We start from the raw sequence: 11,147 nt of genomic DNA on the forward strand, positions 1-11,147 counted from the left end.
ACTAATAAGTGGGAGTGTTTGTGATCTAACAGCTAAACAAGATTGGGTTTGTCATGTAGCTAATGCATGCCTGCCTGCTTCCTAACCTGAGTGCTTGAAGCCAAGCTCCTTTTCAAAAAAATCTCCTGAAGTCCACTGAATTATGTGCTTTTTTTCCTACTGTTTTCAAATACACTAGGTTGACTCTTAAGCTTAACTTTCTGTGTTGTTATGACCTCTTCTCTGTGTGTTTACTTCATTTCAATATTTGAACCTTTCTCTTACTTAGCAATGTATTAAGCTTAAAAAATGTGACTGTTGCCATTCCAGTGGGGGATGGTGCTAAGGTGTCTAAGCATTTGCATCTGTACTCTGGTCCTCTAAAAGGTGACTGAGTTGAGCAAAGAATTTCATGAAAGCCCTGTTATCACCTTGTAGCAAGTTATAAATGTAATACATACTTTACAAACTGTTCAAGAGCCAGAGTCTAGAAGGATGTGCTCGCATGTGCAGTTCTCCTGTAAGATCTTTCTCCCTAAACCTCTGTATCATGGTTATTGGTTGATGCTGTTATGAAACAGCACATGTCTAGTGTGAAGACATGCAAGTCTGCTTGCTCCTTTTCCATGAACTGCTGAAGGGACACAGCTCTTCAGTCCCTCTAACAATGGTCATGAAAACATCAGCAACACACTGAACAGTGAAACAGAACACATGTATCTGCTTTGGAACAACCCTCACAAGGATGTTGGGTTTGCAGAGTAGCAATAGCTTAAATAATGATTGTAGATTCTGATGATTTTCACAAGTCATTTGATGCTGTAATGTCATTGTTATCCATAATAACAGGAGCTGAAGGTTATGCAAATAGCTGTGATGATGCAAATTGCTAGGCAGATCTCTTCCTCAGTGCTGAGGCAGCTTTGTTGTGCTCTTTAGCTGAATTTTTGCCTTTCAGAAGCTGTGACAGAATAATACAGTAGTGCCAATCTAAGCAACAGATTGTAACTGATGAAAGTACTGGAATGCTTCTCCTCTGGGCATGGTTCACAGCAGGGATTTTCTTTCACACAAAGGACTGTTTCTGTAGTAGTTATGGTCTTGTATTTACTGAAAATTTTCAATGCATTCCTCTAGTGTTAGTGCAATTTGCAGACCAAATAAGAGTATATCCACAAAGCTTCCACCAGTTGGCCAGCTGTGCCTTTTACTACACTCCACTGCTCTCTGAAAGCCAGAGGGTAGACTGATCCTGCCTGGTTTGTTTCATACCATTCTGAAATATTTATTCTCTAGGAACAATGAGCTTCCATTTTCTGTCTACTACAGATTCTTTGATTTATGGTTTTTCTCCCTAGGTTGGGTGCTTGGTTTTGTTAATAGAGCTGTCTCTATTGACTCTGGACTTAAAATCTTCTATAGTTAACTCCATGTTTCAAAAGGAAAGGATGGTGTGGGCCATCCTCCTGGATGGTGAGGCACCATTGGAGTCCTTTCCTCACTTGAATTTCCTCTGAAGTAGTTCAGGTAGATGATACCTGTTTACTAATCTCACTGTAGGAATAATTTCATCTTTCACAGACACAAAAACAAGTTGAGTAACATAGCCCCCTCATTGCTTCATTGTGGTAAAAAATAATGCCAGAGGGGGGATCACTGGGGTGGGGGGGTTGTGTAGGGGAGGAAGAGGATGTCTCCTTTACTGACACTGGCAACCGGAAACCAGTTAGAAAATCCAAATATTAGTAAAATGAGAGAAACAAAGGTGCAGTCTCCAGTAAAGTCCATACAGTTGTCCTTGTAAGGGGTTAAACTGTGGTCATCACTGACACTGTTCATTAAGCTGTGTATGAGGAGAAGCTCTGTTTTATGTCTATCTGTATGTAAACAAGATTTATGAAGTGATCTTAGTAATCAGTCCAGGGTGGGTGATTTGTTTGTGTTACATGGGAGTGAAGTAAAATCTTGAAGGTACTAAAAGCCCTTGGGAACCTCAGTCTTCAATCTGTAAATACTCTGGACTAGCTTTGAGGAGACTAAATAAAAAAACCCAACCTGTTCTTCCTAAGCTGCACCTGCATTAAAAAATCTTGGCCCTAGCAGGGAGGATGCTTACCCCAGATCTCTGGGTCCCATTTCCACGACAGGAAAGTTGAACCAGCTACTGCAGTCAGGGTGCCTAAGCACAAGCCAGGACCTCCTTGGCTCCAGTGGAAATGGTCAGTGATTTTCTCTGTGCTGGGAGCTGGGCACAATTTCATTTTTGGAAACCAAAATCTGACAGTGATGCTGTCTTAGGTGTTAGTAAGCAGATGCAGGATGAAAATATCCTGCACCTCATCTGTTACGTTTTTAATAAAATAAATCTTAAAATGTAATATTTTTTTGTTGTAGAAAATAGGATAAAGCATCACTCAGAACTGAGGTATAAATCCTAGGCAGGCATCTTATTGACTGTTGACTTTTGATATTGTGCTTGAGCTTGAAGCCAGGCAAGTCATGGACAAAAAGAAAATCAGAGCAGTTTATTCCCCTTGTTGGTCAGATACCAGTGGTGCTGCCTGCCAGAAGTTTCCTTCCTTCCTGACCTGTGGTTCCTCACAGCCTAGAACGAGAGCTAAACATTGTCCTTCCAGTCTTCAGCAGCAAAGTAGTTAATAAGTTTTGGAGTGTGCAAAGGCTTGCATATAAAACAAACAAGAAGTAGTGGCTTTGCTTTCCACATATTTGAATCTGTTAATAATCTGCAAGTTCATACTGATACTCTAATCTGAATTTGAAGCCATAATGTATCCCAAATTGGGGCCTTTTTTTCCTCTTCCTTTGCTTGCTACCAAACACGTGATTAGTTTGAAATTAATTTTGGCCATCTTCTGTAAGCCTTTCTGGAGGAGTATCACACTGGGTTTACCCACTGCTGTGTGTGCTTTGCTATTAGTCAGCCTTTGATTAAAGGTCTGATCCTGTGTCACTGGAGTTTTCTTTCTCAATTCTTGCCAGTTTCATCTGTTTGAACTTGGCTCCAATTATTATTCTTTTAATAATAATAATATTCTTCTGGCAAGTCCTGCTATTTCTCCATTCTCTCCTCCTCTTTAATCTTGCTATGCTTTCTTTCTCATGACAGGGCTTAAACAGAAAAAGTATGTTAGAAGGCACAGGATGCCTCAGGTTGAGGCAGATTTGAATGTAATATCTGCACTTCTTCAAAGGAGAGACCTTCACTGTGTTGCAAGTCCCAGTGATGATGAATGAGCTGTGTGCTTTTCAGTCGTGCTGTCCAGCTGAGGCAGTGTCCTGAATCACAGCTCCCTCCAGAAGGGCAGGTTTTAGTTTCACCAGACAGGGAAAAAAATAATTAAAAAAATAAATCAGGATTTGTTTTATTTGCCTGAATTTTTTTGCAATTGTATAGTCTGAGTGTGGAACTCATTCAGTGGGTGAATAAAAGAAATAAAGTATCACCCAGTGGCTGTGGTGTCTGCAGCACTGAGCTGTGGGAAATCAAACCAGGGCTGGGAGAAGAGGGCACCAGAAGTGCTTTGTGTGGCTGGAGGTTCAGGTACTTCTGGTGCAGTTATGAGGGGCTCGATTCCCTCTCATTCACAGGGTCAGAGTATAGAGGGAAGGGAGCTGATCCTGGCAAGTGAGGTGGATGTGCAGGGATGCTCCTTGTACTCACCTGCCTGGGGTCAGGTCTGAGAGTGGCTGCAGAGGAAGAGACCTGGCCAGCTGTGCTGTCACCTCCTCAGCAGCCAGAGGGGCAGGGCAGTGCTGCCCAAATGCTGTGTGACTGCTGGGTCCTGCTGTGCATGCAGAACAGCAGTTGCTTGGTGTGTAGCCAGATGGTCCCAGTATCTTCCCTGCACTGCAGAGCTAGAGTTTTCACATACTGTCTTCTCCTTTTCCTTACCCCTGTGTAGCCCAGGTTGTTTTGAGGTGCACGTACCAAAGTTCCTTCATTTCTTTGCTTTCTGGCGCAGGGGTAGGGTCTCATCTTGGTTAGGAGAGCTCTAGGTCCTCTGCCTGACTGATCTTGGCTCAGATCTTTGCAGGCCTGAGAGCACTGAAGGAGAGAGGGGACACCAGCAGCTCCTGCAGTTAGATCAGACTGATGGTCCAGCTTCTCTGAACCTTCAGCTGTGCCACACATGCCTTACTTAAAAGCAAGGTGTAGGCAGCCCAGTGAGAGCTAGCAACTCAAGAAGCCTGACACTTTTTTTTTTTTTTTGCCAACAATAAAATTACCTGCTTCTGCTGAAGTGTCAAGTGGGAGGGGACAAACCAACAGCTTCTTGTTAGAGGTGATGATGTTTTTCAGTGTAATAACAAGAGAAACTCCTGTAATGTCACAAAAAATCAGGAACCCAAATACTGTTGACGCTGCAGAGGTGAATCAATGCATTCGTCCTTTATACAGGTGGGCTGGGGCTGAATTCAGTTCTCACCACCATGTGGTAGGATGTTGTTTAGGTTCTTGAGGTCCAGGTCGACACATTTTCATCTTGATCCAACTACAAGTCAGTGTGATGTGGGAGGGCTGGTCTCCTGATCATGGCACAGCTAGCAGAAGCAGTTTGGCTGGGGAGCAGAGCAGGACATGCTATCATTTATGGAGCATTTCAGAATGGGAACAGTGAAGCAGTGATTTCTCTTTGGAGAGCAGGGGTCCATGATCAAAGAATCATAGAATGGTTTGAATTGGAAGGGATCTTAAAGATCATCTAGTTCCAGCCCCTCTGCATGGGCAGGGACACCTCCTACTAGATCAGGTTGCTCAGAGCCCCATCCAACCTGCCCTTGAATACTTCCAGAGATGGGGCTTCCACAGCTTTCCTGGGCAACCTGTTCCAATGCCTCATCACCGTCACACTAAGGAATTTCCTCCTAACATCTAACCTAAATTGCCCCTCTTCCAGTTTTAATCTATTATCCCTTGTCCTCTCATCTTCTAATACAGTGAAGATCTCTGAGCACAAGACCACCAACTGCCAGGAGTAGGACCTTGGGACCAGTGTGGGGACTAATGTAGGCTACCTGGCACCAGAATTTGCACAGCTGATTTTGGTTTCTCATCATTCAGCATCTACAAGCTGATCCCAGAGCACAGTGTTAAATAAATTCCTATGAGTTTATGGCCAGATGCAGCAGTTTCAAATAAACAGTTGGAGTGAGTCCAGAGAAGGGCCACAACGATGATCCAAGGGCTGGAGCACCTCTCGTATGAAGACAGGCTGAGAGAGTTGGGGTTGTTCAGCCTGGAGAAGGCTCTGGGGAGGCCACATAGTGGTCTTCTGGTATGTGAAGGGGCTGCAGGAAAGCTGGGGAGGGATTTTTTTACAATGGCTTGTAGTGAGAGGAGAAGGGGGAATGGCTGAACAAACTGAACAAAGGTAGATTTAGATTAGATAGTAGGAAGAAATTATTTACTGTGAGGATGGTGAGACCCTGGAACAGGTTGTCCAAAGAAATTGTGGGTGCCCCATCCCTGGAAGTGTTCAAGACCAGGTTGGATGGGGCTCTGAGCAACCCGGTCTAGTGGGAGGTGTCCCTGCCCACACAGAGGGGTTCGAGTTACATGATCTTTAAGGTCCCTTCCAACTCAAACCATTCAATGATTCTAAGTTTGGAGATGCCTTTTGGCCTTGCCTGAGTGCTGAGCTATTTCCCCACAGATCTTGGGCCATCTGCTGTCATCCAGCATCTTCTCTGGCCCCATGGCTCACTCCATGGAGCTGTGGCAATCTACCAGTTCCTCCTTCATGACTAAAAGATCACCTTTGGATGAACTGCCTGGCTTAATGACTTGGGTGAGAGAGTGGCTGGTCACCTCCACTGGCTGTCATGTTATCTTGTCTAGCTGCCTGGACACGGGGAACACAGGGGGGGATGCTTAAGTTTACAAATGCTGGTAGGGAGCAGAATCACAAGTGGTCCTTCTAGTGCCTCTGCCTGGGGTGGTGCTGCATGGTGCTGGGCAGGCAGCAGAGCACTGCAGCTGCCTTTCAGTTGCTGGATAAATGGCAGGAAAGAGGCCGTGGGTGTTGCACGGTGCATCTCTGACATCCAGGTGCTAAAGGGCTTCCTCTGTGGCTGAGCAAAAGATGCACCTGCCCTGAAACATTGGGGTAAATTTTTTTTTACCTTCTTTTTCAGGTTTGGATTTACAATGAAGATCATGAGCTGATTTTAAATAATCTCCTTTGCTTGGATGTTTCGGAAACTCGCTCGTCCGATCCACCTCGTCTGATGAAGTGCCACGGGTCTGGAGGCTCACAGCAGTGGACCTTTGGGGTAAGGGGAGTGTCTGCCATATAGCATGTTGCTTGTAATTAGTGGCTCAATAAGTGATAACAACACCAACAGGACATCAGGGTTGAGTTTAATTATGACCAAACTTCAGACATACCAAGTTAATTCTACTGCATCGGGCCCAGCCTGTGGTCCCAGCAGCCTGTACAAAAGTTACATGGGCTTTGCTGTCTGCAGTTCAGCCTGATTAAGACTTGCTGAAGTCTGAGACATGGAGGTCTTGTGCTTTGCATCACAGGAAGGTTTCTGCAGCCATATTTAGCCCTTTTTCCTGCTTGTCACAGCCACCCACAGCACTTGTGGCTCGTAGAGACGTGCTAGAGAGAAAGAAATCCACCTGCAGCTCTTGGAGGCAGGAGCAGCCTGTGTGGTAGTTTCTGCTTAGTGCTTGAAGATGTAGAAGACAGAGCTGAGAATTGTCAGAGGAGGTTTTTTCCAGTTGTTGCTGCATCATGTCAGTTTAGTCACTTGAAGTCTGTAATGGCCAAGTTCACAAAAGCTGAGCCAGTGCTGCATGCACAAAGTTTGACTCCTGGGTATTAACTCAGAGGCTGCTTCTTCACCTGCCCTTTGTGTAGCAGCAAGTCTGTAGTGCAGACATCCTTGAACAAGGAGAGGAGCTCTGCCAGACCTGTCTGTTGCACCTCCAGGACAGCTCCGCGCAAACTTGTCTCGTGTTCATACCATGCTGCTCACTGGCAGCACAAGTCCCTGAGTGCAGATGAGTAAGGAAGGCTGTTGGTTGGAGGTACAGAGGCAGATACAGCATGAGCCCATAAGTGTGGTGTCTGGCACTTGCAGAACCATCTCACAGCTCTGCCACAGCCTGTGCCAGCAGGGCCACAGCCACGGCTCCCTGTGATAGTGGGATTGGTGATCTGAAGTATTTTGCTGCTGGTAACAGGTTCTTCAAAGTTCTTCGGTTTGAGTGAGCAGACAAAGATTTTTTTTACAAGATGGAGAGAATGGTGGTTGAAATTCAATGCATGTGACTGTTGGGTGATACCTGTGGTGGTGTAGAGTTAAGGGCTTTGGGTGTGAAACATGGGCTTTGAGCTGGTCACTGGCAGTGGGGGTGCAGAAGGAGAATCTCTAAGAGTGTCAAACTGGTGCTCAGCAATGATCAGCAGCAAAAGAGAGTGAATCAAACCTTAGGATTGGCTGGGAAGGGAGCAGAAACCAATGAAAAATGTCATCACTTCATTGTGGTTTGCCTGTACTGCATGTGGTGGTCACCTCTCAGGCTGCATTAGGGCTGGAGAAGGTTCAGAGGGGGGTGGCAGGGCAAACTGAAGGTGTGGGGCACCTTTTTCGTGGGGAATGAGTGAGCAGGCTGGGACTCTTCAGATAAGAGAAGACTTGTGGGAGCAAGAGGAAAAGTGTTAGTTGTGTGAGTCACTGGTACAGAGACAGGCCAGTTGTTTGCTACAGGACAAGGCTCAGAGTGGGGGGTATGGAGGAGTGTTGTGTGTCCTTGCCCTGTTGTCCTGCTTTACTGGGCATCTGCTTATGGCCATAAGCAGTGACACAGAGCCTGGTTTGGCTGTTCCCCTGTATCTGCCTCCTTCCATGCAGGAGGTTGCTGCCTATGGGAGCTGCTGGAGTGTGCAGAGAGCCCTTTCCAGACAGAAAAGGGGCCCCCAAAGTTCTAAAGCAGCTGCAACGAGCTGTTGGGGGTGGGAAGAGGAGAAGGATGTTTTCTCCTCACACTTGACTAGGGTCTGGCAGTGCCCAAGTTACAGGACCTACCATGTCTGGTGGCATTGACAAGGCTTGGCCAGATGCAGAGCAGGAACATGGCTGTGCTGCACTGGAACCTTGTGGTTCTCTCTTTGCTGAGTGCTGGGGAATGGTTTTGATCATCCCTCCATCTCAGTAAGAGGCTATGGTGTAAATGAAATCCAAACTGGGTCCCTGCGAAGGAGGTGAGAGCCTTTACTTCAAGGTCTGAACATGGTTATGGGGTGTGCTGTTCTCTGGCTTTTCAGGGGTGCTGCTGTGGGTCTGGTTTGGCAGGGAGGCTGCTGGAAGGCTCATCTGTCAGGAAGGAGCATCCCCTTCCCTTAAACCCAGCTTTTTGGCTTCAATTTGACAATGGAATAGAACAAAGTTTTAAGAAATAAATCCCCTCTGTCTTTCTCTCCTAGAAAAACAACCGCCTGTACCAGGTCTCCGTGGGGCAGTGCATGAAGGTGGTGGATCCCCTTAGCCACAAAGGGTACGTGACCATGGCCATCTGTGATGGGTCCCTTCCTCAGCAGTGGCATTTTGAGAGCTGAGACAGCAAGGATGCACCTGAGAAGTGTTCAGCCAAGACCTGGTTTCCCTTCAGCCGTGATTTTAAGTCATTCTGGAGGGCTTTGCAAGGAGCCCTTAGCTGCTACACCTGGCCCAACCATTGCAAGGACCCTTTAGAAATCCTCTGCTGTGAAGAGCTGTGTGCTGGAGAAGGTCCAGGTGGTCACTGGTCCCTGGTCAGATACAGCAGAGTAGGAGCAGCCCCACTGCAGAACAACATGTAGAAGTGCAATTTATCATCGGTTCCTCGGATTATCCTGGATTATTGAACTGTTTTTAAGTAAGATAAATGGTTAGAGCAATGTAATTTAAATTTTGGGATTTTAGCTTTGTGGATCTTTTAACTGACAGTGTTGGAAAGGAGTCCTCTCCAAGTATTTCATGTGCAGTATCTCATTAATTTACTTTTTTAGTATGGTTTTACTGGCCAAATTATTTTGCTTTTTTCTGGAAAATATTTTTATTCCCTTTTATCTTCTCAAAATTGTCATTTGTAATATTTAAATTTAGTTCTTCTAATTTCTGTTTTAGGACATTTCATGTAGTTCAAACTCTTTGCTGTCATTTGTCACCTCATATTTAAAACAAAGTAACTATTACAAAGTCTATTTTGATGACTCGTGACAGTAGCTGCATTTAAAATAAAAGTATCATTTTTTTATTAATCTGTATGGCCTTACTCTTTGTAGCTGTTGGGCCAGAAAGCACCACCTTGGAGACTGATGCGAACTTATGTGCACAAATTTGGGTCTTTCACTCCCTTTTCTTCACAGGTGACTCTCCCTCTCTCACATCTTCGAAGGTTTGACAGATAGTTTCTCCTTGATTGTTTTTTCTTTTTCTCCACTTCCCTTCTCAAGTTGATTTTTTTCACTGTTTACTTTTCTTTGACTTCCTGCCTTAGCCCTGGATGCTTTTTCAGCGTGTGGAAGCTGCTGCAGAAGGAAAAAGCTGTTCCTACCCACTGTATTTTTTCTTAGCCACTCTGGCCTTGTTTATCGTGCCACAGCAACCTGCCTTCCCTGGGGAGTATTCCAGGATCCAGCTACTGACACTTGGGCAGCATGAGACAAATAATGAAAATCTTGGAGTATTTATAGACCCACGCCTTCCTGCAGAGAGAAGAGATTCACTTGTGACAGGCTGGAAGCAAAGGAGCAGGTAGGAGCTGTCCCTGGCTGCTGCTCATCAGTCGTGGGGGCAGTGAGGGATGGGCAGGAGGAGCCAAGTGAGCAGGGATTGATTGGAAACCAGAGCAATAGGCTGAGGTGGAAGTTCTTCCCAGCCGATTTCATTCTTACCAACAAAAGTCTCTTAACAACAACCACCTCTCCCTTGGGCAGCTGTACCTCAGCTGAGTCCTGTGCTGTGCCCCTGGCTGCATCAGGAGGTCCTTGTAGGGGCACCCCAAGTCTGGCAGTGGGTTCCCAAATTGTTGTTGCAGGGCAGTGTGGGGCTGGAAGGGGTTCGCACCCTGTTGGCTCCCAGTGGCCTCCAGCTGAACCCTTCCAGCAGCACCTGACAAAAATACTTGTGTCCTTGGGGACACCTGGGTGGCTGGTGTGTGTGGGATTAATTCCAGGCCTTGCCGGGGGTGGGAGGATGGGCTGCAGCTCCTTCTATGCCTGATGAACCCTGACAATTCCCGTGAGGGAGTGTGAAGCAGCAGTGGGTGTTGGTGCAGCTGCTCCCAGCTGTGCTCCAGCCTTTCCTGTCAGCTTCTAAATTTGCCTTGGCTGTTGGACTGGCTATGCAGGAGCCTTGCTCTGCCTTTTGTTCTGTGGCCTTTATGTTGTCTTCTTCAGAAATAACAAAAACTCAAAAGCCAAGCAAATCCTCATAGAGGCCAAGCAGAAACTGGCTTTATTTGTGGTCCAAGTCTGTTGCCACAGAGAATTTTTGACCCTTTTTCTCCTGGTGAGGAAATTTGGATGGTGCTTTCAGCAGCAGCTCAGCAGATTGTGGTCTTCAAGTCTGCAATAATAGACAAGAACACAGGATGGATGGACCCTCTGAGTTGTGTCTGGATTGTTCCTTAATATATAGATGATGAATATTCTACCTCCTTCTTACATGGTTTTTAAATTAGCAGTACTCATGTTTGCAGTGCTGTGTGTGTGGGCCTGAGGCCTCAGCCAGTGTTTTTGGGGCCCCCAGTGTTCTTGGGGCTGGGCTGAGCCTCTGCAGGCCCAGCTCCTGCCAGGGCCTGAGTCTGGTTCCCAGAAATAGATGGAGGTGACACCATTTGAGATGGTGTCTGTAGTTTCTGCAGGGAATGATTTTTTGGCCAAAGCTGTTGTCTGTTCAGTTCTGCAGCTGCACAGCCATGCACGATTTGAACAAGGGGGTGGGGGTGTGTGTGTAGGGGGGGATAAACCGTTTCTGTGATCAGTTGATCTCAGCTAGGCCCTTTCTGAGCTGTGATTAGGTGGACTTTCCACCTGTGATTAGGTGGGAAGTCATAGTTTATGTCCTATGTTTGCATGACTGCTCACAGCTGACCCTTGGGACTTTGGCTGAATAGGCAGCAGAAGGAAAAAGCCTTTCCCCCTGCTCAG

General features: G+C 46.2%; 1 protein-coding gene across 3 annotated transcripts in view; it reads left to right on the top strand.

The window, feature by feature from the left end:
• Positions 1 to 9,254, top strand: part of GALNT11 (polypeptide N-acetylgalactosaminyltransferase 11) — a 52,209-nt gene extending 42,955 nt beyond the window's left edge. For all 3 annotated transcript variants that reach the window (XM_051612431.1, XM_051612432.1, XM_051612433.1), the window contains exons 11-12: positions 6,136 to 6,273; positions 8,439 to 9,254. In XM_051612431.1, the coding sequence (XP_051468391.1) occupies positions 6,136 to 6,273; positions 8,439 to 8,570 (270 nt within the window). In that variant the 3' untranslated portion in view covers positions 8,571 to 9,254. The remainder of the gene's footprint in view (positions 1 to 6,135; positions 6,274 to 8,438) is intronic.
• Positions 9,255 to 11,147: the final 1,893 nt, after the last annotated feature.

The sequence above is a fragment of the Apus apus genome, chromosome 2 (genome assembly GCF_020740795.1).
Source record: "Apus apus isolate bApuApu2 chromosome 2, bApuApu2.pri.cur, whole genome shotgun sequence".
NCBI classification, from domain to species: domain Eukaryota; kingdom Metazoa; phylum Chordata; class Aves; order Apodiformes; family Apodidae; genus Apus; species Apus apus.